This window comes from Vespula pensylvanica, chromosome 1, assembly GCF_014466175.1.
Source record: "Vespula pensylvanica isolate Volc-1 chromosome 1, ASM1446617v1, whole genome shotgun sequence".
Classification (NCBI taxonomy): domain Eukaryota; kingdom Metazoa; phylum Arthropoda; class Insecta; order Hymenoptera; family Vespidae; genus Vespula; species Vespula pensylvanica.
The window spans coordinates 6,114,368-6,138,404 of NC_057685.1; the positions used below are offsets into that span (position 1 = coordinate 6,114,368).

A 24,037-nucleotide genomic window follows, 5' to 3' on the forward strand; every position below is an offset into this window, starting at 1 on the left:
ATACCCGATAAGCATCGAACGGCATGAGAAGGATCCGCAACTTCGACGGGTGTAAGCCACCCTGAGTATGGCCTGCATCCTTTGACCGATTAAATATCAGATATCGTTCTTTTTGTCCAACAGAAAGGAAGGACTTCCGATAGCTTTTAAACATCATAAATATGTTACAAACATAAAGAAAAAGGTACCCACGTTAAAAATATGAAGAAAAAAAGAAACAGAATGATTCCATGTTCTCGATAATACGATCAATGAAAATATTGATCAACGTAATTCCAAGATTAAATATATCCTTGAAAATTATTATTAGCGTATAAGCTTGACAAGAAACCTCCATCTTGCCAAATTCGATGGCATTGATGTCACCAATTTATGCTCGTTCTTATTTCACATTCAAATAAGTACTTACATACACTTAAAAAGTTTAATACGATAGCGTAGAATGATTTTACGAAATAAAGATACCGAGGAACGATTTCTTTTGTCAAACACGAGTTGACTCACGAGCAAGAAAATACTTGGAAGAAGAACCGGCGCTATTCTTGCATCCAGGTGTGAGCCTGTAACGCCAGTGTAAATATACAACACTTACGCCATTCCGACGGAGCCTCTTCGAGAACTATTAACGTATCCCTCTCTTGTTCCTTTCCTCATCCACTTTCGTATGTTTCGACCTATTTCTCAGCTACTTGTCTGCGCTCTTTGGCCCTTTGAGGGGCTAATAAAAAAGGACTACGAGAGATAGAGACATCGTTCTCGATTCGAGGGAACGAAAACGATGGTCTTTAAAGTCTACGTATTTATGATTCCAAACTTATAAAGAACATTCATCGTTTTTGGCATTCTTAGAAAAGTAATAAATAAGAGCGAGAGAGAGAGAGAGAGAGAGAGAGAGAGAGAGAGAGAGAGAGAGAGAAAATAGTGTTATTAATTTATCGCGAATTATAATAATAGTAAATTATATTTATATTATTGAAATAATAATTATAATAATGATGAATTCACTGTTAATATAATATATATGTAACGTATTAGATTAATATATCATATCATATGAATATAACGTATTTTATTTATATTAATGACGAGTGCATATTTTGTATTAATCGCCTAAACGAAATTGGACTCTGTACTAATTCGTATATACTCGTACAAGCTTTTTTATATCATTCAGCAGACACGCGTCTCGAATTAAGTAACGCATCTTCGCGACCGTAAGCGGACTTGTTTATCGTGATCGGTAGCTGAAAAGTCGAGTTGTTCTTCAGAAGAGATTGAAGCGTGTCAGGGAGTAAACTCGTCCAGTGGAGTAATAACGTATCGAGATAGTCGTGAAAGAGATACGGAGTAGTATTTAATTATCATTAGTAAAGATTATCTGCGGTTCGCGTGCATATTCGAAATGTTGATCGTTTTTGAACAATGAATCATTTTGGAAAGCGTTTTACGTCAGAAATAGAAAGGAACGAAAGTAGAATAATACAAAGAGGAGAAAAGATAAGAAACGGATCGTAAAAGAATTTCGAAGAAATACGGACTTCGGGATAATTTTAAGTTTGAAAATATCTATGATCGTACCAGTTAACCTTTGTATTTAGAAATAAAAACAGATAACTAATTTCTTTCTAAACGAATAGCCAAGACATTCCAAGAAGGTCATCTTTATTATCTGTCTTTTTTTTATCTGGTATATCGACTAGGAGCGATCAACATGAAATCCCGAAGGAACACGACTGTAATTATCGAATTATGCGCAACTCAATACATATACAAGCACATACACAAACAAACAAACAAACATACACACACACATGCATGCAATATATATTTTTATATATATACATACGATTTACTTATTAACAAGATTTCTTCGACGCGTTTCTACGCATTGATATGATATTAGAAAATGTTACGACCTAAAATTCTTCGCGAACATTAGAAACGAGCGGCGATAAGAAAGAAGCTACTCTCTCATATCACTGTACATATTTCTTCGTAAACAGTAAGTAATAATCGTTCAAAAGTAAACATTTACATTGGTAAAAATTCTCTTCCGTTGTCAATCAATAATCAATCGGATATGTCACGCTTTTAGAACGACATAAAGATAATCACGATTTTCTCGTATATTTAAGACGACACGCGCTCGAGAATCAATCGCAACAATGTCCAATGGGTAAAAAAAAAGATTTGAATATTACCGAGAAACGTTATCCGACATTTCTCGCCGCATTACGATAGCGTAGGACGTACCGGAGAGATGATGAATTGCGTTTGTCTCTCTTGTAAATCCTTTCAAAGTAGAAATACATACATATGTGTGTGTGTGTGTGTGTGTGTGTATACGTGTTTGTCTGTAACACGAAGAAAATACACACGTGAAGAAAATCCGTGTGAGTCGAAGAGTTTTCGCATGTGTATGTGTGTATATGTGCGCGCATACGAACGAGCAATGCGAGGGAGTTCTCGAAGTCGGTCTTTAGTCGGTCTTTAGTTTCGAGTAAGCATTCGTTCAAGAGAGGATTCACCGTCCCCTCGTACGCGTTCACGCACCCTCATTCTCACTCTCACTCTCATTTTCATTCTCTCTCACTCTTTCTCTCTCCCTCTCTACCCTTCTCTTTTTCTTTTTCTTTTTCTCCTTCTTATTCGTCTTCTTCCGGCTTAATCGTCCACCACCCAGCCGGCGATTCGTATGTTCTTTTATCCTTGTCCACGAGCATCCTCGGACTTCCGTTCGCCAGTGAGCTACATTTCACGTAGTGTTTACATCAAGAATAATCAAGTATTATCTTGAAATCAAATTTCATCCCCCGACCATCTAACTCGATCGAATAATAATAGTGTCGGTTTTGTGTTGATCACCTAAGATAAATAAATCAGTGCGTCATTACAGTGAACTATGACAAATCTCGATCGAGCTCATGGATATAAAGAGAAACGATAGTTCTCTCAGAAATAACGAGAAAAGTGTTGGATAAATCGACAAACGACGGCGATGCCTTTCGCGAAAGCTATGACGACGTTAACGCATCGATGGTAATTGCCGGCGGGGAAGTGCAAAGTGCAACGAACGAGAGCAGAAAAGTTTTTTTTTCTTTTTTTATATCTTCCTTTCTTTCTTTCTTTCTTTCTTTCTTTTTTTTTTCTTGTAATTCTTTTCGCGAAAGAAAGAAAGTCGATCTCGCTTCCTCGTTCATCTTCTTCCATCGCTCATGTTCGATATGGATCGACGAAGAACTCCAAGAAGGAGAGGTGTCTCTCCTTCCATCAATTCTTCGCAAACAGGTAAGATTAATCTGTCAAAATCTATCTTAATTCATTCGTTCGTTAATTCTTTCATTAATTAATTAAAACTCCAACGAATCTTTTCGAACGCGTCACGATATTTTGATCGAACGTTGGTGGTCCGTCTTATAAATGTATTCCATTGATGAAACTGCGATCGTATCTCGAGTAGCTACTGAATACCCTTTTTATTGAAATATTACGAGCCTCGATCATAACGATAATTAAATAAGGACGAGTTCTAACGTTTCTAACTCGTACAAATTTTGTTTAAAATATTTCAAAAAGAATAAATCGTAAAATTATCTCTTGGAAAAAAAATGAGTTGAGTTAATTTTAACCCACTTAGAAACGAAAACGTATTTCTCGACGAGAAAGAAAGGGAAGAAAAAGAAAAAAAGATCAAAAGAAACCTTATTTTTGTGTCTTTCGGAGCTATCTTCAATATCGATATATCCGACCTTACGATAAGACTGACCCGTGACGATAACCATATGCGTTGCATCAACATACACGAATCTCAATGTTTAACACGGAAAAACGTTACAACGTGACAACATTGACACCAAATATAATCGATTAATCGTCACAACTATAAAATATAATCGTTAGAAAATAAAGGAAAAATCAATGCTTGTTTATTCAAACCATCTGTTATAATCGTATGCGCGCATACACACACACACACGCACATACATAATGGACTTTAATACGATTAGTGTAATGAGAGACATGAAGTATAACGAAGGATGGCTTATTGTTATGTTCGAAAAGATAAGTTTCCTGTTCCATCGTTAAATATTCAACGTCGTCTTCATTGTGATCTTTCGTTTGTCGTAAAAAAAAAAAAAGAATAATCCTTCATCCCTAAATTTTGATTAGTTAAATCCTAAAGAAAATATTACACTAATAAAATATACATGCAGGCGATACGAACATGGCTTACAATAAATGGTCCATTATGAGAATAACGTCGAAATCCTCTTATTCGACTTTATTACTACGAAAGTTTTTGTCGAGTACACGGGCACAGTCTCGGTCTTCATTCGGTTAATCGTCGGACATCTTCCACCCTTTTGCCGGTCAGTTAGCTCGCGAATCTCGCACGCTTTCGGCAGAAAGAGAGAGAAACGCACACTGGGTAACGTATATAATGACTCTATTGTATCTTCTTTCTCTTTCTCTCTCTGACCTAAAGCTTGCTTTCGTAAATAAACTCTCGTACACGTGGTTGATTCGAATGCCCTTCAAAGTTGCTAAATCGTCTATAAATGGCGGTCTTTACAATAACACGAACTGAACGTTTCTATTATTCGCATGAAATTTATTCTCCTGTCTTTTCGAAGGGGAACGTTAAACAAAACGTCGTTAAAATCCATGACAATCCGTTCGATATTCAATGTTTAAGATAGAAATACGTACGTGTGTATATGTATGTGGATAATATATACATAAAAGAACCTTGGATCGTTTTCATAAAAATGGTTGAAAGGAAGAATGCGTCGACGTTGACAACCGCTATCGCGGGTCACTCGATCGTCCAATGACAGTAGAACATTACGAGTACGTGATGGCAAAGAGCATAGGTCATCAATGATGTAGGTAATAAAATAGTTTTAATGTTTAAGAGAAGCTTCGTACTATTTCTCCTCTTCTTCTTCTTCCTCCTCTTGTTCTTCTTGCCTATTACCGGTACGATGTTGCTAGTACGGAGGACACAACTTGATTGATTAGACAGTACACTGTACACTTCTAATTAAGTCGATATAATGTTTTGGTATCAGTAGCGTTCCCGCGACCTTCATACGTTGAGATTAGAAAGTGTGATAAGAGGTCTCGTCGAACTCTCGCATTCCACGATGGATTTTTAACGTACATAAAGGACGTTTTATTTACTAGTTCGTTACTTTTATCTGCAATCATTACTTTTTATTATACTATTACAAAAATATTAAATATAATAAATAAGTATAATAAGTAAGTAAATATAGTAAATAAGATTGACGATATTAGATAACGATATCTTCTAATTTTGCCTTCGTTATCGCTAAAAAAATGTTTCGAGAGGTCTGTAAAAAAAAACGTTCGAGATATACAAGGTAGAAATTTAAAGAAATGAGTATAACCCTTTTGACCTTGGCGATCATTTTTTTTCTCCCTGCCTAACTCTCTTGACGGTCCACGGGCTTAACTCATGTTATCCTGAGAACGCCGTGGATCGTCTTTTCGGGAACGGTAACTGATCTTTCGGAAAAAGAGTCCGATGCCGCGTACTACGGAGATGCTTTGTAAGGAAAGGAATACGGGACGATAATAGGTACTCATAGCGAGACTCGTTGTCGGGGAGCGCTGACCGCAGAGATAACGCTTTGACCCGTTACAAGCTCGAAGCACCAAATGAATGCCTTCACTGTATCTATCTTCTCAGGCCCAATCCAAATATGCAGCCCTTTTTCCTTCTGTCGATGCCCTTTACCGTTCCTTCGTCCATGTCTTTGCGAATTCACCGACTGCAACGGGCAACTTCTTCGAGCTGAAGCTGTCTGTCTCATGAAAATTATTCTGCTAGTCCTTTTTCCTAAGTCTTTAGTTAGACCCTTTCATCATCGATAGGTTCTTCAATCCAATCAAGCAAGTCTACCCACATTCGATTTTATTGAGTTACTTTTCAAATATAAGATTATATTTTACTCTATAATAATCCTTAACATGATGATCCCATGGAGATAGACGAACGCGGAAAATTGAACGTTCTCTCGTACTTTCTAAGAATGAAGTGACTGTTCTAGAACCATCAGTCGTACCATCGTCGACGAGTCAGCAATTGGAAACGATAACTGAGTTCCCGGCAACCGATGGTGCTACCGTAATCAGTGGATGCAAAGATCGGCCTACCATCTGTGGAAAGGAGGCTGCTTGTCGTAGCTTCCGTGACAACACCTCGCAATGCGTTTGTCCTCATGATTCCTCCCCACCTACATCAGACCTCAAATGTCCGAATCGTTTAACAGGTAAGATTAGTTTATTTGTTTTTCCTTTTTTTTCGGAGATAAAGTTGTCCAAATATTTTTTTTTTTCATTTTTATTTTCTTTTTCCTAGTCCCTTTGACTCCACGACCCATACACAATATAATACCACCAAGTGGTAATGGCACGAACAGTACCACTGCTCTACCAGAAGCAGAACAGGTATTGATACTTCGATCAATTCTCTTTAACATATCTCGATTCTTAATAAATACTTTTACTTCTTACCGCACGCATAATGGATAGTATTACGATGTTATTATGCAGGTTGAACGTTCGAGACATAAAGTACCTGAAATAGTTGGAATTGCGATAGCTTTCATCGCGGTGCTAGTTATCCTCATGAGTATAGTTTATTGTGTGAGGAGACGAAGTTATGGTGTAAAGTCGCAGAGGAATTCGTTGGATGTAAGCAAGATGATATTGAATATTTTCAATATTATCAAGACATCTTGCATCTTTTTACTTTCCTCTACTTTCCAGGCGTCTCCGATGAATCTGAAAAAAGGATTATTGTTAGCAAACAAATACACGCCTAATCCTCAATACTTTAGTTGTACCTCACCGGAGGTATTAATTTTACAACGTGAAAATCTTGTATTTCTACATGATATCGGCGAAGGTTGCTTTGGTAAAGTTTATAAAGGTACATTTATATCCTTTTATATAGTTTTGTTACTCATGTAACGTTTGTTACACTAAAATTAAATGTTATTTACATTCTATATAGGAGAATTACAAAATGGAGATTTAAATGAGATCGTCGCGATAAAGGTTTTAAAAGATACTGTCTCTAGAGAAGCCGAAGAAGATTTTATGCGAGAGGTAGATATCATGTCAACCTTCGAACATAGAAATATTTTAACTTTGAAAGGTGTGGTTCTTCGTGATGCTGGAAACAGTCCTTGGATGGTCTTCGAGTATATGCCATACGGTGATCTTGCTGAAGTTTTGAGATCTAACTCAAGACAGCTACATTCACCTAATCCTGGATTAGAACCATTGACGAAGGTTATTATTAGAAAATATCTGACTTCTGTGTATTTCTTCAATCTTTTATTCTTATTTTTATTACGACAATCAACATTTTTATTCATTAGGATTCTTTACATTGGATATCCGTTCAAATAGCTGCTGGTATGACGTATCTATCGGCTCAAAGATTCGTTCATCGTGATTTAGCTTGTCGTAATTGTCTCGTTGGATCTGGACTCGTTGTTAAAATTGCAGACTTTGGAATGTCAAGGGACATCTATACTTGCGATTATTATAAAGTATGTATATTGTAATGAAGATCGAATAAAATATATTATCTATTTGTATCTGAATCTATCTAATGTATCTACATGTATCTAATGTACAAACGATCTAAATGTATCTGAATATGAATTTAGATCGGTGGCTCGAGATTATTACCAGTCCGATGGATGTCGCCAGAAAGTGTGATGTACGGTCGATTTACTTTAGAAAGTGACGTTTGGAGTTTCGGAGTTGTCCTTTGGGAGGTCTACTCCCTTGGCAAGCAACCTTATTACGGACATAATAACGACGAGGTAAGATGAAAAGATCAGTCTTATATCTGCTTAAGTCGAAACCAAAAACATGTTATCTCATTACCAAAATTTTTACGTAGGTGGTCAAGTTGATCCTACATGGAATTATGTTGATCCCTCCTGACGAATGCCCACCGTTCATTTGTCAAATAATGCGTGAGTGTTGGAAGACAGAACCAAGAGATCGTATAAAATTCTCTGACATACTAGAGAAATTAGAGAAAGTCCAAGGAAAATTAAATCAACAGGGAACTTTACCAAGACCACCTCAAGGACCTGTTACCATTCGTACTCCTGATGTTCTAGATCCTGATGGTTACTTATTGCCTGCACCAACAACGCCTCGCGAATATTTGCAGACATTACCGGCCTTGTGCGATTAACGATATCTCTATTGATATTTCTACACGAACGATCGTTGATGTTTTGTAAATTTGTGTTTTTTTTTTTTTTTTTTTTTCTTTTTTTTTTTTAATGCGATACTTATATATGATGATCGAGATTAAAACGATCCTACGTGCTGTGAGCAATGATCGATACGAATGAAATGCACGTTAATGATATCAGGGAATTAACGAAGGTTCGGACCATCGATCCTTCAATGTCCACGCAATAGTATTATTCCTATTCTTAGGATAAGTTCATGGAACGAAAGTTGTTATACGTATACAACTAATGTATCATATTTCGAGATAATTTATTAAATACTTGACGCAAAGTCGATTGACTGCACGAGAGCACAGTAAATAATAATTTGCTCCAGTTTGTATACTTGATTTCTTTTGTAAAATAATAATATATGAACGTAAGAATATATAACATCCGTTTTTTCATGTATTGTATCCGCTAATTCTTACATCTATAAGGTATTGTAAAAAAAAAAAAAATAAATAAATAAATATAAATAAGGAAGAAAAATAAATTTTTAATTAACGATATTATAAGATTCATTTGATTTGAGCGATTTCCACAATCGTAGTCCAACATTTCGACGATTCGGCGTTCTGGAGTCTCGGGAAAATTATTGTTGCCGTGATACGATAGTGTTTTGTTTAAGAGGTAATCGCACATTCGAGAAAGCGTAGAACTATTCTCGGAATCGTTTTCGTTCGAAGAAAGAGCGTTCCAATCTCTCAGAGGGCTAAGCATGTACGACGATCGTATGATACTTTCGATGCGATTCCCTCAAAAACTTTGGAGGATCGTTAATGCTTGCAAGACCGGTGCAATTCGATGGAACATCGATGGTTCGACCATCCTGTTGGATTACAAGAAATTTCAAGAGGAATATCTTGACGGAGAGAAGTCCATTTTCAAAACGAGGAATATCACGAGCTTCATCAGACAACTGAATCTCTATGGTTTTCGTAAGGTGACGTCGCATAATCGTGATCCTCTTTGTAATTCGCATAATCCAAATGTTCATGAGTTCTTGCACGATCACTTTCGTGCTGGTCGTGTCGATCTTCTCTCAAGAGTCTGTCGAAAAACCGTGGGAAGAAACAAATATTGTCAACGTCTCGGATCGCAAAGATGCACGACGATAAAACAGGAGAACTCTCCAGAAAAAGAAATACGCTCTACGTCGCGTTTACGAATGTGTCAAGTAAGATATTCCTCATCGTTACGTGGGTTAGTCGTCGATCGTTCTAACGATCTAAGATCTCCTTTCTTTTTTTTCCGACATAGCTTGCCTTGACCGAAGCTTTGGAACAAATAAGACGCGAGTGTCAACGAAAGTGTTCGAACGTATCGACTAGAAACGAATCCTCGTCCGTATCATCGAAACAAGGTTCTTTTTATATATAACTAATGTTATCGAATTAGATTCTTCGATGTTTCTCATATTACAAAAAATTTCAATTTCAGGATTGCCAGAGCTCGAACTTTTTTCCATTCCACAAAGTGATCGTTCTCCTGAATACGCGATGAAAAACGGAATACATTTCTATTCGAAAAAAAGTTGCAGCCCGATTAACAATGACGATCCGAATCCTTGGTTCATTCCTAATGCACATAATCTCGCTTTTTACGTGCCTTTGAATAATACCAAATAAGATCTAATTATTGCTTCTATTTTTTTACATAAACAAACGAGTTCATTCAATGTTCTGAAAATGATATTTGTCATATATAGAGTATTATATAGATTTTGCTATATATCTCTGTAAAAATATTATCTTATAGCGATAAAATAAAAAACAATGTTTATTTGAAAGAAATATTTTGAAGTTCGAAATACAAAAAAAATAATAAATTATATTCGTATGCAGAATATAAATTATGTGTTTTCACTAGTACTGGATTGTGATTGTTGACTTGTAACTCGTTTATTTTGTTCCTGTTGATGCCTCTGTAAAAAGCTTTTGAAAGATTCAGCTTGTTTCTTTTCTTCGATATCTTCTTCGTACGTATTTTCTGTTCCATCTTCATCCTCGCTTGATTCATTACCAGCATGTTTTAAATATATATCTGAAATTTCTCTACCACTACTTACAGTTGTTACAAAAGGTACAGTCTCCCCTGTGGTACTTTTTGTAGCATTTTCCAGCTGTTCCTTTTCAACCTTTTTTCTTTCAATATCTCGCTGCTGTTTCAACTTCTGCCAACTTTGTTTGTATTCACTTGAATAATATAAAATTATATTAGTTTTCTTCTCTTGTTTTTAAATCTTATTTTTTAAATTGAGATATAAATGTACCTTTCATATTCCTTAACTGCATCTTCCACAAGTTCAAAGAATTTAGTGATACCTGCTCCAGTGGCAGCTGAAACTCCACAATTACGTAAATGACAATAAAATTCATCCAGAGTAAGAGACATACTCCTTGTTAAATTACTGATATAACTAGTTTCTGAATCAAGAGCTTCCTGGAAAGCTTCAAAATCCTGCATCCAATCTACAGCGTAACTATGATCAACGATATCAATCTACAAAAATTGATTATAATAACAATACAAATTAAATTTATTAATATCGCGTATAATTTCTTCTTACCTTATTCATAGCAACAATAAATGGTAATTTTGTTTTATATAATATGGAACATGCATATAGCATATTTGACATAAATGTAACAGGATTAACACTACGCACTGTATCCAATACATATACAACAATAGTTGGAAATTGAGATGCCAGTGCTTCTGTTATAATCCTACCACTTGCAGACCAAGTAAATACTTCTATTTGTCCTGGAGTATCCAAAATTACATACTCGTGTTCTTGACCTGCCTTATCAATAAGATCTATGACTTGATCAAATTTTGTAGAAAATAGATTCAATGTCGTAACTATACCACCATTTGGACCTAAACTATATTGTTTCATCACTTCTCTATAATTAACAGTATCTCTTATATCTGAAACGTATCCATATCATAATTAATTAATTTAAACAAGAATATATTACATTTATCTAATTAAACATTTATATAATTAAAAGTTACCTATATTAGCAGGATAAGGAACTTCCTTACAAGCTGGATCTAAATTAATTACATATGGTTTTTTAATATTATACAAGGTAGAAACAATTCTTTGTACAAATGTTGTTTTGCCAGAACCAGCCATTCCAAGCACAATAATACAGGTTGGCTTTTTTCTTTGCGTACTTGCATTTTGTGCTTCAGTTGCTTCAGATTTCAAATCGTCTGTAGATTGCAACATTTAAATATCTACACATAAATATTTGTATGAAACAGACATTATATCAATAATCTAATCATAAATTTCGAATGAAACGTACTTATAATGAAAGAATTTCGTATCTAACCTAAAAAGATAGAAACTTTTCGCAATGTGTTTAACCAATAAATTTGTAATGACAGTTGCTCATATCGATCGTTTTGTAAACTATTAGAAATTCCACGTTTTATGGATATAAAATTACGTATATATTTAATAATATAATTACCTCTTTTTGAAAATTGATGGGTTAGTCAGAAAACGACGTCCTTTAAAATGAAGAAGCACGGAATTTGTGTACAATATTGAGTTCTAGAGGGCGCATCTGCGTAGTAATAAACAAATTACCATACGTAATATATTTCTGTCTTATCCTAACGACGTACATGTAATCTTAAAAGTCCTAAATAATTTTCCGAAATATTGGAAAAAGTTTCAGTTATAAATAAATTATTTTCGATAAAAACAATACTTTTTAACGCGATTTTTTTCAAAGAAAATAAAATTTCTATCAAAAATTTGATAAAGTCATCCCCACATTTAAATCCATCAAAATAAGATCTCGTTCATCAAAATCGGACAAGAATTATATCTGGACTTTTTGTTGGCGTAAACCATTATAAAATTAGGGGTGATGAACAGCCTTATACGAACTCTGTTATAGAACGCCCTCATCGAATATTTTTCATATCTGGACGTAACCAAACTAATACATTACTCCATGCATAACGCGATAAAAGATCAGCTGATATAGACATTATTCGTAGTAACAGTAAAGAGGGAATAACGGCTTATTGAATTACATCAAAATGAATATTCTTTTAAATAAATTTATAGCAAATTTAACAGAGGTGTTGATATCTCAAATAACATGACAACAAACGTATTACTATATCGTACAAACGTTTATAGAATATAGGTTATAAAAATAAACAATATCATTTAAACAATGGAAGAATACATGCATTTGTGGAGAGGTGTTGATAAATTGGCATTCACATTTAGTGATAAACCAAATGGAATAATTAGCAAATTAATTGCCATTAAGGATTACATTTTCGTAGCAACCAATACTAATTACTTATATTATGGAGAAGTATTATTGGAAAATGATATATCTCCAACACTCAATCTTAAAAGAGCTCAGTTTGATGCTGTTGATATAGCATCTAATACAAATTATTTATTCATTGTAAATTCTAAAGGTCATGTATTAAAAGTAAATCCTCATGATATGAACATTGTTGAAACAATAATACTTAAAGAGGAACCAAAATGTTGTAGTCATGGGTATGTATTAATTGTTGATAATAGATCATTAAATTATTAAGTTTATCATTATTAAATGATCAACATTTTTATAATTCATTATCTTTTATAGGTACAGACAAGAAAATGAAATAATTAAAGTAAAATCTGTAGCAGTTAATGATTTTTCAGCATTGTTTGTTACCGAAAATGGACAACTTTGGGCGAGTGGAAATCAACCAGAGATAGATATCAATAGTGCAGAACCTAAAAAAGTAAAATTTTTTGAAGGAAGAACCATATCTCAGGTTACATGTGGCTCTAATTTTAATGTTGCTACTCTAAGAAAACCAGCAAAGACTATGAGAGATGATACGGATAGTGAAAATGAATTAGAAGAAGAAGTTTTTGTAAACTCATGTCCTCAATGTCTCAACAATATTATGTTAAGTCCTGCAAGTATAACATCATCAGATACTTGCCCAATGGGACTCCATGTTCAACAGTTCAGTGAGGATCGTTCTACTAATTCTATTAGTGCTTTATCTACTGCCAGTAAAGAACATGATATGCCTCTTGTTGAAGAATGTGATAGAAAAAATCATGATATTGTTACTGAAGAAGATAAGGAAACAGATTTGAATAATATTTCTGAATTAGATAAAGAAGAAAAAAAGAATGTAATTTTTATAAATACAGAAGCAGCACGGCAGTTTTTAACAAGACAATTATCATGGGTTTCATCTTATGGAAGTGTAAAAGAAGAATCTCTTGAAAATACAGATAATCCAACCAAATTAATCAAGCAAAATGTTTCTAATATGGCTAATTTTGTATATGAAGGTGTCAAAAATGTTAGTGATAAAGTTGTTACACTCTCAAGACACATGAGTGGAAGTTCAGACATTAATGAACTTAAAGATGAGAACAATGAACAATTAGAAGAACAAGCGGCAGAATTGTCAAAACCTGGTACAAATAATTTAGCACTTAGTTTACGCTGTGAAGAATTTCCCTGGTCATCAAGTACTGGGTCATTGGAACATGAATTATCACAACAGGGATTAAATGAAAGAATTAATGTTCTATCTCGTACAGGTAGTAACATATTGTCAACTGAACTTTGGACATGGGGTGATGTGCAATATGGACAATTAGGAACAGGAGATAATATTAAACGAATAAGGCCAATATTGGTGGCAAAACTTAATAATACAGGACTTAGAAAAATTGCTTGTGGTGCATTCCATGTAATTGCATTAACCTTAGATGGTAGAGTATTTGTATGGGGAAGAAATAATTTTAAACAAGTTACATTAAATTCAATAGCAGATCAAAGTGCACCTCAGTTGTTTAGTACAAAATTATGTTCTAATGAAAGAGCAAAAGATATAGCAGCTGGTACTGCTCATAGCTTGATAATGATGCATCATGGTTTATATTTCATAGGGCAATCAAGGTATCAATTTTATTGAAATCATAAAATTTATTTATATTCTGCATCATTCTATGCAAAGTTTAATTTAAATTCATTATTGTTTTAGTAAAGCAGCAGAAATGTTTCAATTGGATATAGAATCCACTGAGCAATCTAGCACAAAACAAATTTTTAGTTCTGGACAATATAGTTGTTGTTCCTTTATAAATGAACCTACAATAAATGTAAATGAAGATTTAGTGAATAATCAAATATTTTTAGAGCAGATGATAACAGTATATCAGAATTTAATTAAACCATTCCAAAAAAAAGTGGGTGCAACTCAAGAATCAAATGTATATGAAACTATGTGCCGTTGTTATACAGAACTATTGAATTTCAGTGTACTAAATGTTGTTAGTCTATGGGATTATTTCAAACATATTGGAGAAGCATATGAAGTTGTAATAATTGCTAATATAGAAGAATATTCCACAGTTTATAAATATTATTTAAATGTAATTTGTGATATTATTTCTTTTGGTGGCTTTATATACATTGCAAAAATAATTGAAGTACCCCAGATAGTATCAAATTTATTTATAGATAAAATGAAAGGAAATGGAACGAAAAAAGTTAACAATGAAATTGCGATAACCATGGCACTACAGCATCCACTGAAGAATCTAGATAAGTAAGTTTCTTTCTTATTTGTATACTTTGTTTTACATACAGTTATACATTATAAACATTTCAGGTACAAGAATATGATTCAAAGTTTAATGAAAAGTAATGGACAACGAATGGGTATTGAGCGACTACATGATGCACTTATGAAATGGGAACAATTATGTGATGAACAAGAAAAGCGACAAAAAGAGGCTGAAATTACGAGATCTTTTTGGGAAAATTCAGGAAAAGTAGGGGAATTATTAAGATCACCTGAGAGAAGACTTATTAGAGAATCACGATCTCATCCTATAGCTTTATTAAATTCTGGAAGATTTTCAACACATTGGTTTATTTTGTTAACTGATATATTTATCCATGTAAGTGGAACATACCATACAGTGCATCCACTTAAAACTCTGTGGGTTGAACCATTATCAGATTCTGAATCTTTACAGGTATAAAATAATCTTTTATGATAATAATAAAATTTTATATTTATATCGATTCATCATAGCTTTATATTGATTTTAGAATGCCATATCAATTGTAACGCCAGAAGATAGTTTTGTACTATACACTCCAACACCCTCTGAGCGTAATGAATGGCTGCATGCTTTACAAAACGCAATAAAATGCAGTGTACAAAGAGCAATTGGAATTGCTCTCCCAATAGTACGTTCAACCTCATTCTCTTTCACAAAGCACAGTGTTTTCAAGGATGCGAAATATACTGGTATGATAAGACATGCACTTAAAAATTTTTTAATTGTATTTCTAAAATAAATAAGAATTATTATCATAGGTCGTTGGTTAAATGGTAAACCACATGGATCTGGAAAATTAGAATGGTCTGATGGTCGAATATATACTGGTCAGTTCCATAAAGGTATTATTTATGGTACTGGTAAAATGGAAATTCCAACACAAGGTATATATGAAGGACAATGGAAAGATAATCAACAAAATGGTTTTGGAACTATGAAGTAAATATATATACATATATATATATATATATATTATACTATTTGAAAATCCTGTCAAAATAATAGATTTTACTAAAGTACTAAATATTCTAATATTTTAGGTATGTAAACGGAGATATTTACGAAGGCTATTTTAAAGATGGATTACCACATGGACATGGTGTTAAAAAAGAAGGTCACTTTATGGCTTCTGTAGCATCTGTTTATATAGGAGAATGGGCTGCAGGTGTTAAACAGGGATATGGAATCATGGATGATATCATGACTGGTATTTTTTTATTCTATAAATTTAATATAAATTTTCATCTATATAATAAATCATTAACATAACTCTATACATTTTTATGTTATAGGAGAAAAATATTTAGGATCATGGAACAATGATATGAAACATGGTTGTGGTTTGATAGTTACACTTGATGGTATTTATTATGAAGGTGCCTTTAGTCAAGATGTCCTAACGGTTCGTAATTTATTTCATATTTATTATTAATGTCTCTAATATAAAATCCAAGAAAAAATCCGTTTATAAATATATTAACATTAAGGGCTATGGAGTTATGGTGTTTGAAGATGGTACTCATTATGAAGGAGAATTTAAATCTGCAGGAATATTTTGTGGAAGAGGTGTTCTAACATTTCGTACTGGTGACAGATTAGAAGGTAACATTAATGGTGCTTGGAATGAAGGTGTGAAAGTTGTAGCTACATTACACATGAATAAAGCTAGTGGAAATGTCTCAGCTAACTCTAAACCAACGTAAGTAGTTTGTATAAAAACCTGCAAAATTACTTTCTCAATTAGATAACATTTGTAATGTATCTTATGAATGTTTAGGCATATATAAAATGATATACATAAGAATGGTATAATAATAAATGTCACTCAAACAATATAATTCTCTCTAAGATAATTAACTAAAATGACATGCATTTGATATTTTTAACAGATCTTTTGGTAAATTATGTGTAGCACCAGATCAGAAATGGAAAGCTATATTTAGACAATGCTATCAACAGCTTGGTGTACCTGAATCAACTGCTAAGGCCAGCTTCAATGAAAAGTTTGCAGAGACACAGAAAGCTTGGCAAAATGTAGCAGCTATAATTACAAAATCTCATCAGAAAACATTACAACGAAAAAAGATGTCTGGGAATGCATCAACAAACAAAGAAAAAAATAATGAAAGTATTGATCAGTTGGATAAAATACCTTGTTTTGGTAAAGATAAACTTACCATCCAAAGTTACAAAGAAGTACATAAGTATTTAATACAAGCTTTTGAAAGTCCACATCATCCACTGGGTGCTTTATTGACAGAAATTGCAACAGTATATACAGCAACATATGGTGGTGTAAGAGTACATCCCCTTTTATTAAGCCATGCTGTCTCTGAACTTCACAGTATTACATCAAGAATATATGACATAGTAACATTATTATTTCCTGCATTATTAAGAGGTGGTAAGGAATATGTTTTAGGATCCGAGGATGATGATAAAAACGAGGGGTATGTTATATGCAGACTCACTTACAATGAATATTCTCATCTAAATTTTACTGATATTATGATATTTTGTCAGGCAAGTAATAAGTGCAGCTGCAATATTACATCCGATATTACTACCACGTGTGCATTCAGCTCTTTTTGTGTTGTATGCTTTACATAATAAAAAAGAAGATGATGCCTATTGGGAAAGATTAATGAAATGGAACAAACAACCAGATATAACTTTAATGACCTTTTTAGATGTTAATAAGTAAGTCTGCATGTGCACACACACAATATACATTTATAATGTATTTAGAATTATCATTAATATATATAATTATATAATTATAAATATACATTATAATCAATTCTAGAAAATTTTGGAAGGAAGTAGCCACTAGTAATTTTGGGGAAAATTCATATCAAAAAGAATCTCATTTCTCTGAAGCTATAGAAGCTTTACAGCAACTAAAAACAACATTCTCTCCTTTAGAAAAATTGCTTGTTGTTAAAAATACCTTTGAACAAATGACACAAGTAAGAAACAGTCTTGTTATTTTATATTGCAAGTTTTAAAATTACATTCCATAATTATTAATATTCAATATACATTCAGGCAGTTCAGAAACATTTAGGTTCTACATATTTATGGACAATGGACGAATTATTCCCAGTATTTAGTTTTGTTGTAGTACGTGCTAGTGTATTACAATTAGGTAGTGAAATACATTTTATAGAGGATTTTATGGAACCGCGATTACAAAATGGAGAACTTGGAATTATGTTTACTACATTAAAAGTAAGTCCTTAGTTTAAAAATATTTTTATGCTATAATACAATATATGACATATTTTATAATAATATAAATTTTCTAATTATAGGCATGTTATTATCAAATACTGCAGGAAAAAACGAATGCCGTTGATTAAAATATTTTTGATGGTAATATAATAGCCATGATGAACATAAGTGCATGATATAGGATTAGTAATTTTAAATGAACAAATTTTATGTTACTTAATATATAATAATATATCTATATATAAAGTAATATCAGAATATAAGTCAGGATAAATCTTACCTCATATCTTTACAGATTTTAAAAAACTCATTAGTGTAAAAAACATATTTGTTATATACAGTTTATGTAAATTAATTGTTACAAAGATTGCAATGTGAAAGTAATATATAGTATCATCATAAATCATCTTGTATTTATATCTAAATAAGTTTAACATGTAACATAGACAATAATGTTACATATCGATTTATTTAATATTTATATTGTTGTATAGTGTATGTATTTATATGAGCTTAAAGGTACAAAAGCATTAGAATATGAAGAGATAATTCTGTGCATTAAGTTTGTATGCATAGTTACCAAACAAATTGCAGAAATATTATGTTCATTATATAATCGATATTTATTTATAAGCATGCCTTTTCCAAAGCTGTCGTTTTCAAAAGCTATAATAACCTAATTCATGCATTTTGTTCGTATAATTTTAAATATGACGTGAAAAATTAAAATTATAGATAATGAAGTATATGTGCGCGTATGTGTGCGTTGTGTGTGTCTCAAATATCCCATGTTATTTTAATTACAAATGAAAATGGAAAATTCACATCGTAAATAAAGTTCATCGTAATATTCTATAAAGGTCTTCACACACAAATCGACATAAGAGGTAATATGTATGCTTTAAGGAAATCCACCAATCAGAATCCATTATTCCCATTTACATTTTCGACGCAAGCGTAAACCGAGTGGCGCAAAATTGTATAAGTATGAAATTCATATTTACGTATCACATCCAATAGATCACATTCCTTTCTATATTTAAATTTGAAATTTCATGGTTCTTTCGAATTTTTAAAAAAACTTTATTTTCTTTGAAAAAAAAATCGTCAGAAAACGATATCTTTTCGGATATAGTATATCCATAAAAATAAAGTTTTTTCAAAAATTCTCATCAGAGCTCAGAATATACTAACCTTAAATTTAAATTGCTGCTGGTAATAGAGATGATAGTCGTAGTGGAATGAGTTAAGAAAATAGGTTATATATTCAAAAGTTTCTTGCTATTCATCTTATTTAAGCGATGACTCTTATACAATTAGAAGATTTTGTAGTTTTTCTTTGTCCAAAAAAAGGAAAATTGATGATACGATATTTTCGAAAAAACAAAAATTTTTGTTGGAAACGATATATATGTCCTATTCTATCGTTAAAAATGTAAAAATATAGAAAGAAATTAAAGAGAGAGAGAGAGAGAGAAGTAAATAATAATAAAGACAATAATGAAAATAAAACTGTGCCCCATTGATAAGATGAATCGTAAGAAACACTCGACAAAAAGTCATTGTTGCTGAATTCTTGTGAATATATTACCATTGTCATCACCGTCATTACCATTATTATTATTAACGACATCATCCTGACGCCACAGGAACACATCTTACGTAATCGTCCAACCTTCACACGATTTTATTATTTTTTCTATTTTTCTATTCGAATATAAATTAAACTAATATTGAAAATTGAGAAATACTAGAACGAATAATAGATTATTATTCTTAAGATTATTTACGTATTCTTGTGTATGAAACACGAAATATTTAATTATTATGTTTATTCTTTATTAGTTTCATGCAAATATTCGTACATCCATATTCATGCATGTTAGTTTAAATATTAGAACGTAGTAAATGAACAAATCCAACAAATTTAGGAACATTATTATAATTATTTCTTGAGAAACATTGTTTCTCTTTGTTTCATCTTTTGTACTTTTTCTAAGCTTTTTTTTTTTTTTTTTTTTTTTTTTTTTTTTTTTTTTTTTTTTTTTTTTTTTTTTTTTTTTTTTTTTTGGATAAAAATAGGTTGACAAAAGAAATAATAAGAGATTCGAACACATTATTTTCTGAATCATAGAGCTTTATCTTAATTCACTAAATCAAACTATCAATTGAATATTGTTCACTGTCGTGTTACTAAAATATGGTCAAATTAAAGCAATGATTTCTCCTCAACGATTAGATCGTCTCTGAATAATATTTATTACTTCTATATCAATAATATACTCCTAGAAAATTTCGGCAAAATAGGTAACTCAATTTTGTGTACCTTGTATGTTTTCGTTGTCAGATAACGTGGCATTTGTACAACGTTGTCCATTCCCAATCTCGCCATTTTTTAAACACATTTCACATATACCAACCAATCAAAACGACTGATGAGTTAATCAATTTCTTTTCTTTTTTTTTTTTTTTGTAACGTGTACTTTAAAATTTATTGCACGTTTTTTCAAGTCATCATATTATGACTTTCTATTATATATGTATAATCACTTGTATACATTCTTTTGTCCTTCTTTTTTGTTCTCTTAAAATAGATACATATGAGATATACATTCAGTAATTGCCGGTAATCTAGTATTACGTACTTCATGGTTGTACGGTGGCTCATCGTTGCTTGATCGTTAGTTCTGTATGTGGCTTTACATATCTGCCATTTTGCGACTGGTAAACATATCGTTCTCCAATTTAAATACGACTATTTCTGTCAAATGTTACATCTTAGTCTCTCCTGCAAGGGTTCGCTCGACGATCTTGTCGAGCTAACCTTTATATTTTGCGCGTAATAGAAAAAGAAAAGAGAACAGGTTCTGAATTCTCGAACGATTTACGCTACCGTGCCAGTTTTTTATGCGTTGCGGTATTAAGAAGTGATTCATTTATTGCATGGTAATGAAATTTATGTCATATACATTTGTGACTACGTTTTGCATACCAAGAGTTTTTTCAAGGTTTTCTACATTTTGAGTAATGTGTCATCGAACAATAACATATTTCGAACAACGCCTATCATTTTCATTTACTTCTTTTGCTATTTGTGTATCTTCTTTCTAAATCTTTTCTATTGCAAATTGAAACGTAATATTATTTAACTTTAACATTATTATTTATAAATACGTTGTTTTTGCGTAATTAATCGATGATGATGTATAAGTGAGTATAAACAAGACGTTGTTATACATATAGAAGTTTTCGTGTATCTTTACCTTTGATATCATTGCTCTTATTATGATTGAATATCTTTTAATTTGTATGTATCTATGTTTGTTTTATTAGAATGCTGACTTCCTATTGACAAGACTATAGAAGAACTAATATATATTTGCAAAATAATATCCGAGGTTCTTTCTATTAACTCTCAAGATGATGGAAACTGATCCTCCTCAATTTTTGTCAAAAGATGATGAAATTCAATATTGGATGGATCTTGCCCATCAAATGCATCAAAGGTGATATTAGCTTTATGATTAAATATAGATAATCAATCTAAAATTCTAAAATATATTTAATTTATAATCGGAGTGTAGAAGATTTTCGTACAATATAAAGGATCCTTGTTATAGAAAACTGTTTCAACTATATGGATTATATATTGACTATGAATATGAAGTCTAATTTCTGATTACAATATGAATGTCGCATACAATTTGAAAAAGTTTTCTATAACAAGGAATATACTTGGTATATTCTGGTTACCAATAATTTGTTAATATGCAGAAAAGAAGATGTCGAAAGAGAATTGGAAGAATTTCAAGAAAATTCTCAGATGTTGGAAAAAGAATTAGAAACATCTTTAGAACAAGCTGAAAAAGCAAATAGAGAATTAAGACAAAGGAATACACGTCTTGCAACAGAAGTAGAACAATTGAGAACAAGATTAGATCAACAAACTGCAGATTGTGCTATGTTTCAGTCACAAGCACAAGATTTGCAATTACAACATGAACAATTGATGAAATATATTAGAGAACTAGAACAGAAAAATGATGATTTAGAAAGAGCACATAGGTATGTAATAACATTTACAAAAAGATACATCATATAAATCTTATGGATGAGATATGAAATAGTTATAAAATATTGCTTATATAATTAAAGATAAAATATTATTTACAATCATATTATATAGTCATATGATAGTATGATGTATACAGTGACAGCTGGTATATATATTTTTAATGATTCATTATATATTACAGGGTAAATAGAGTAACGGAAGAAGAGATAGAAGCTAAATTTAACTTGGCAATAGAAAAGAATGCTCTACTTGAATCTGAGCTTGATGAAAAGGAAGGCTTAAAAGTCATAGTACAAAGATTAATGGATGAAATTAGAGGTTTGATAATAATTTTATATAGATATATATTTTTTCCTTCCATATTTAATACTATTTTTAATTTATTATAATTTTTTAGATTTGAAACAAGAAATTCAAGTACAAGAACGACACCAACCAGATAATGATAAGACAGCAGATAGAGTTCGTAATCTTGTAGATAGTAATAAACTACAAGTTGAACTAGAAACACACACACCACCTTCCAGTCCATTAGTTTCACAATCTATACCTTCAAATAACACGACTCCATCATTGAAAAGTAAGATTCATAATGCTTTTCGTAAGTCTAGACATGTACTTTATTTTGGATCTAAGAAAAAGCTTTCTGCAAATTTATTAAAATGAAAATTTATTTATGTTTTTAAAATAATTAGTTATTAGTGTTCCTGTTAATTATTACTTTAGAGTAATTTATATGAAACAGGAATTGACTTATTCTGTTTCTCTATATTTATTCAATATCATGAATTCTCCAATTTTGCATTATTAAAATTGTGTACTATTATAAATAAATTAATATTTGACGTTATATTAAATTGTAAATATAAGTTTGCTACATATTAAATAAAAATTATTTTCAAGCTTGTATTTTTCCAGTTTTTCAAGTTCATGTATGCTTTTCATCTGTTTATTTGAATATTAGATTGTATTTATATAATTGTTCATATTTAATTTGTACAGTAATATATTTTTTCTTATTTACTATCAGTTGGAAATGGAGTAGTAGGGGGTGTAATTGGGAACAACAATAATAATATAAATCCACCATTGGCACCATGTACCAGAATATTAGCAATGAATATGATCGGAGACCTGATGAGAAAAGTTGGAGTGAGTACAAAAATTGAATTATTAGAATGCAATAGATGTTTGTAATAGAAAAAATGAATGCTGTTGTTAAAGCTTAAAGCATGGCCTGTATTTCCTTGTAACTTTATGAATCTTGTATATTTGTCTATATGATTTCTTGTATATAAATTAGATTTTATTGGGAAAAAGTATTTAGAATAACAATTTTATTTTATTATGTATATATATATACATATATATACATTTTTTTAATAAATTCAATAAAATTATATTATTTTATTTAATTGATGATATTAGTATCCTTTTTTTTTGTATAAGAATGTAGTTATTACTAGTAGCCAGTGTTTTGGTAGCTTGACAGATGGGTCTGCATGGACTGTAGGAGGGTGAAATGTACTTGTCCAAATGGAAAAAAATCAAATACCATTCCACCAAATAATGCACCATCGATTCAAGTTTATACACCTACACAGTGTATTAGGCAACAACCTAGACCAGCCAAATGCAGACAATCTTCGTGATACCTCATCATTAAATTATTTTCCATCTCCTTATAATGCAGGTCTTTATTTGTTTTTCTTTATATTTTCTTTAATCTCCATTGCTTTCATGCTTATTTATATCATCAATGATAGATATTTGAACAATTCTTTTTTTTTT

The 24,037-nt window shown here is 31.7% G+C and overlaps 5 protein-coding genes and 1 long non-coding RNA gene across 17 annotated transcripts in view; 4 read left to right on the top strand and 2 right to left on the bottom strand.

Annotated features, from left to right (window-relative positions):
• The first annotated feature begins 2,347 nt into the window (after nt 1–2,347).
• LOC122635648 (tyrosine-protein kinase transmembrane receptor Ror-like) lies at nt 2,348–8,684 on the top strand. Of its 4 annotated transcripts, none has more exons than XM_043826116.1 (9): nt 2,350–3,288; nt 6,078–6,299; nt 6,389–6,477; nt 6,562–6,723; nt 6,799–6,961; nt 7,046–7,326; nt 7,416–7,589; nt 7,710–7,868; nt 7,949–8,684. In XM_043826116.1, the coding sequence occupies exons 1-9, from the start codon at nt 3,216–3,218 to the stop codon at nt 8,249–8,251; spliced, it is 1,626 nt and encodes a 541-aa protein (XP_043682051.1). In that variant the 5' UTR covers nt 2,350–3,215; the 3' UTR covers nt 8,252–8,684. The 4 variants fall into 4 exon arrangements, with proteins under 4 accessions (XP_043682037.1, XP_043682046.1, XP_043682051.1 ...); XM_043826126.1 differs by having other exon boundaries at nt 2,351–3,288; nt 6,583–6,723; XM_043826102.1 differs by having other exon boundaries at nt 2,348–3,288; nt 6,562–6,961.
• LOC122635721 lies at nt 3,905–5,189 on the bottom strand. The gene is made up of 2 exons (XR_006328733.1): nt 4,235–5,189; nt 3,905–4,177 (listed from the first exon to the last, which is right to left on the bottom strand). It is a non-coding gene; the product is annotated as an uncharacterized LOC122635721 (long non-coding RNA).
• Nucleotides 8,685–9,015: 331 nt separating the features above from the next.
• On the top strand, nt 9,016–9,925 carry LOC122635714 (heat shock transcription factor, X-linked member 4-like). The gene is made up of 3 exons (XM_043826242.1): nt 9,016–9,474; nt 9,558–9,660; nt 9,738–9,925. Exons 1-3 carry the CDS (start codon nt 9,016–9,018, stop codon nt 9,923–9,925), a joined length of 750 nt encoding a protein of 249 aa, XP_043682177.1.
• A 133-nt stretch (nt 9,926–10,058) lies between these two features.
• LOC122635664 (GPN-loop GTPase 1) lies at nt 10,059–11,862 on the bottom strand. 2 transcript variants are annotated; one of them, XM_043826141.1, is made up of 5 exons: nt 11,786–11,862; nt 11,319–11,546; nt 10,867–11,231; nt 10,570–10,799; nt 10,059–10,492 (listed from the first exon to the last, which is right to left on the bottom strand). In XM_043826141.1, exons 2-5 carry the CDS (start codon nt 11,536–11,538, stop codon nt 10,150–10,152), a joined length of 1,158 nt encoding a protein of 385 aa, XP_043682076.1. In that variant the 5' UTR covers nt 11,539–11,546; nt 11,786–11,862; the 3' UTR covers nt 10,059–10,149. The 2 variants fall into 2 exon arrangements, with proteins under 2 accessions (XP_043682076.1, XP_043682085.1); XM_043826150.1 differs by having other exon boundaries at nt 11,319–11,522; nt 11,786–11,846.
• A 90-nt stretch (nt 11,863–11,952) lies between these two features.
• On the top strand, nt 11,953–19,023 carry LOC122635644 (alsin). Its single transcript, XM_043826088.1, has 14 exons — nt 11,953–12,846; nt 12,938–14,263; nt 14,349–14,915; nt 14,979–15,348; nt 15,425–15,626; nt 15,696–15,876; nt 15,978–16,144; nt 16,230–16,339; nt 16,425–16,636; nt 16,827–17,387; nt 17,461–17,637; nt 17,744–17,906; nt 17,986–18,168; nt 18,252–19,023. Exons 1-14 carry the CDS (start codon nt 12,506–12,508, stop codon nt 18,297–18,299), a joined length of 4,608 nt encoding a protein of 1,535 aa, XP_043682023.1. The 5' UTR covers nt 11,953–12,505; the 3' UTR covers nt 18,300–19,023.
• Nucleotide 19,024: 1 nt separating this feature from the next.
• LOC122635675 (nuclear distribution protein nudE-like 1-B) overlaps nt 19,025–24,037 on the top strand; it is an 8,631-nt gene continuing 3,618 nt past the window's right edge. For 2 of the 8 annotated variants that reach the window (XR_006328723.1, XM_043826161.1), the window contains exons 1-7: nt 20,817–21,117; nt 21,505–21,677; nt 21,946–22,236; nt 22,428–22,564; nt 22,644–22,826; nt 23,277–23,398; nt 23,731–23,939. Coding sequence is in view for 7 of the 8 variants with exons in the window: in XM_043826161.1 (XP_043682096.1) it covers nt 21,592–21,677; nt 21,946–22,236; nt 22,428–22,564; nt 22,644–22,826; nt 23,277–23,398; nt 23,731–23,898 (987 nt within the window). In the remaining variant the exon portion in view is untranslated. Of the gene's footprint in view, nt 19,157–20,788; nt 21,382–21,504; nt 21,678–21,945; nt 22,237–22,427; nt 22,565–22,643; nt 22,827–23,276; nt 23,399–23,695; nt 23,940–24,037 lie in introns of those variants that run through there. The other 6 variants (XM_043826193.1, XM_043826184.1, XM_043826175.1 and 3 more) reach the window with 6 other exon arrangements.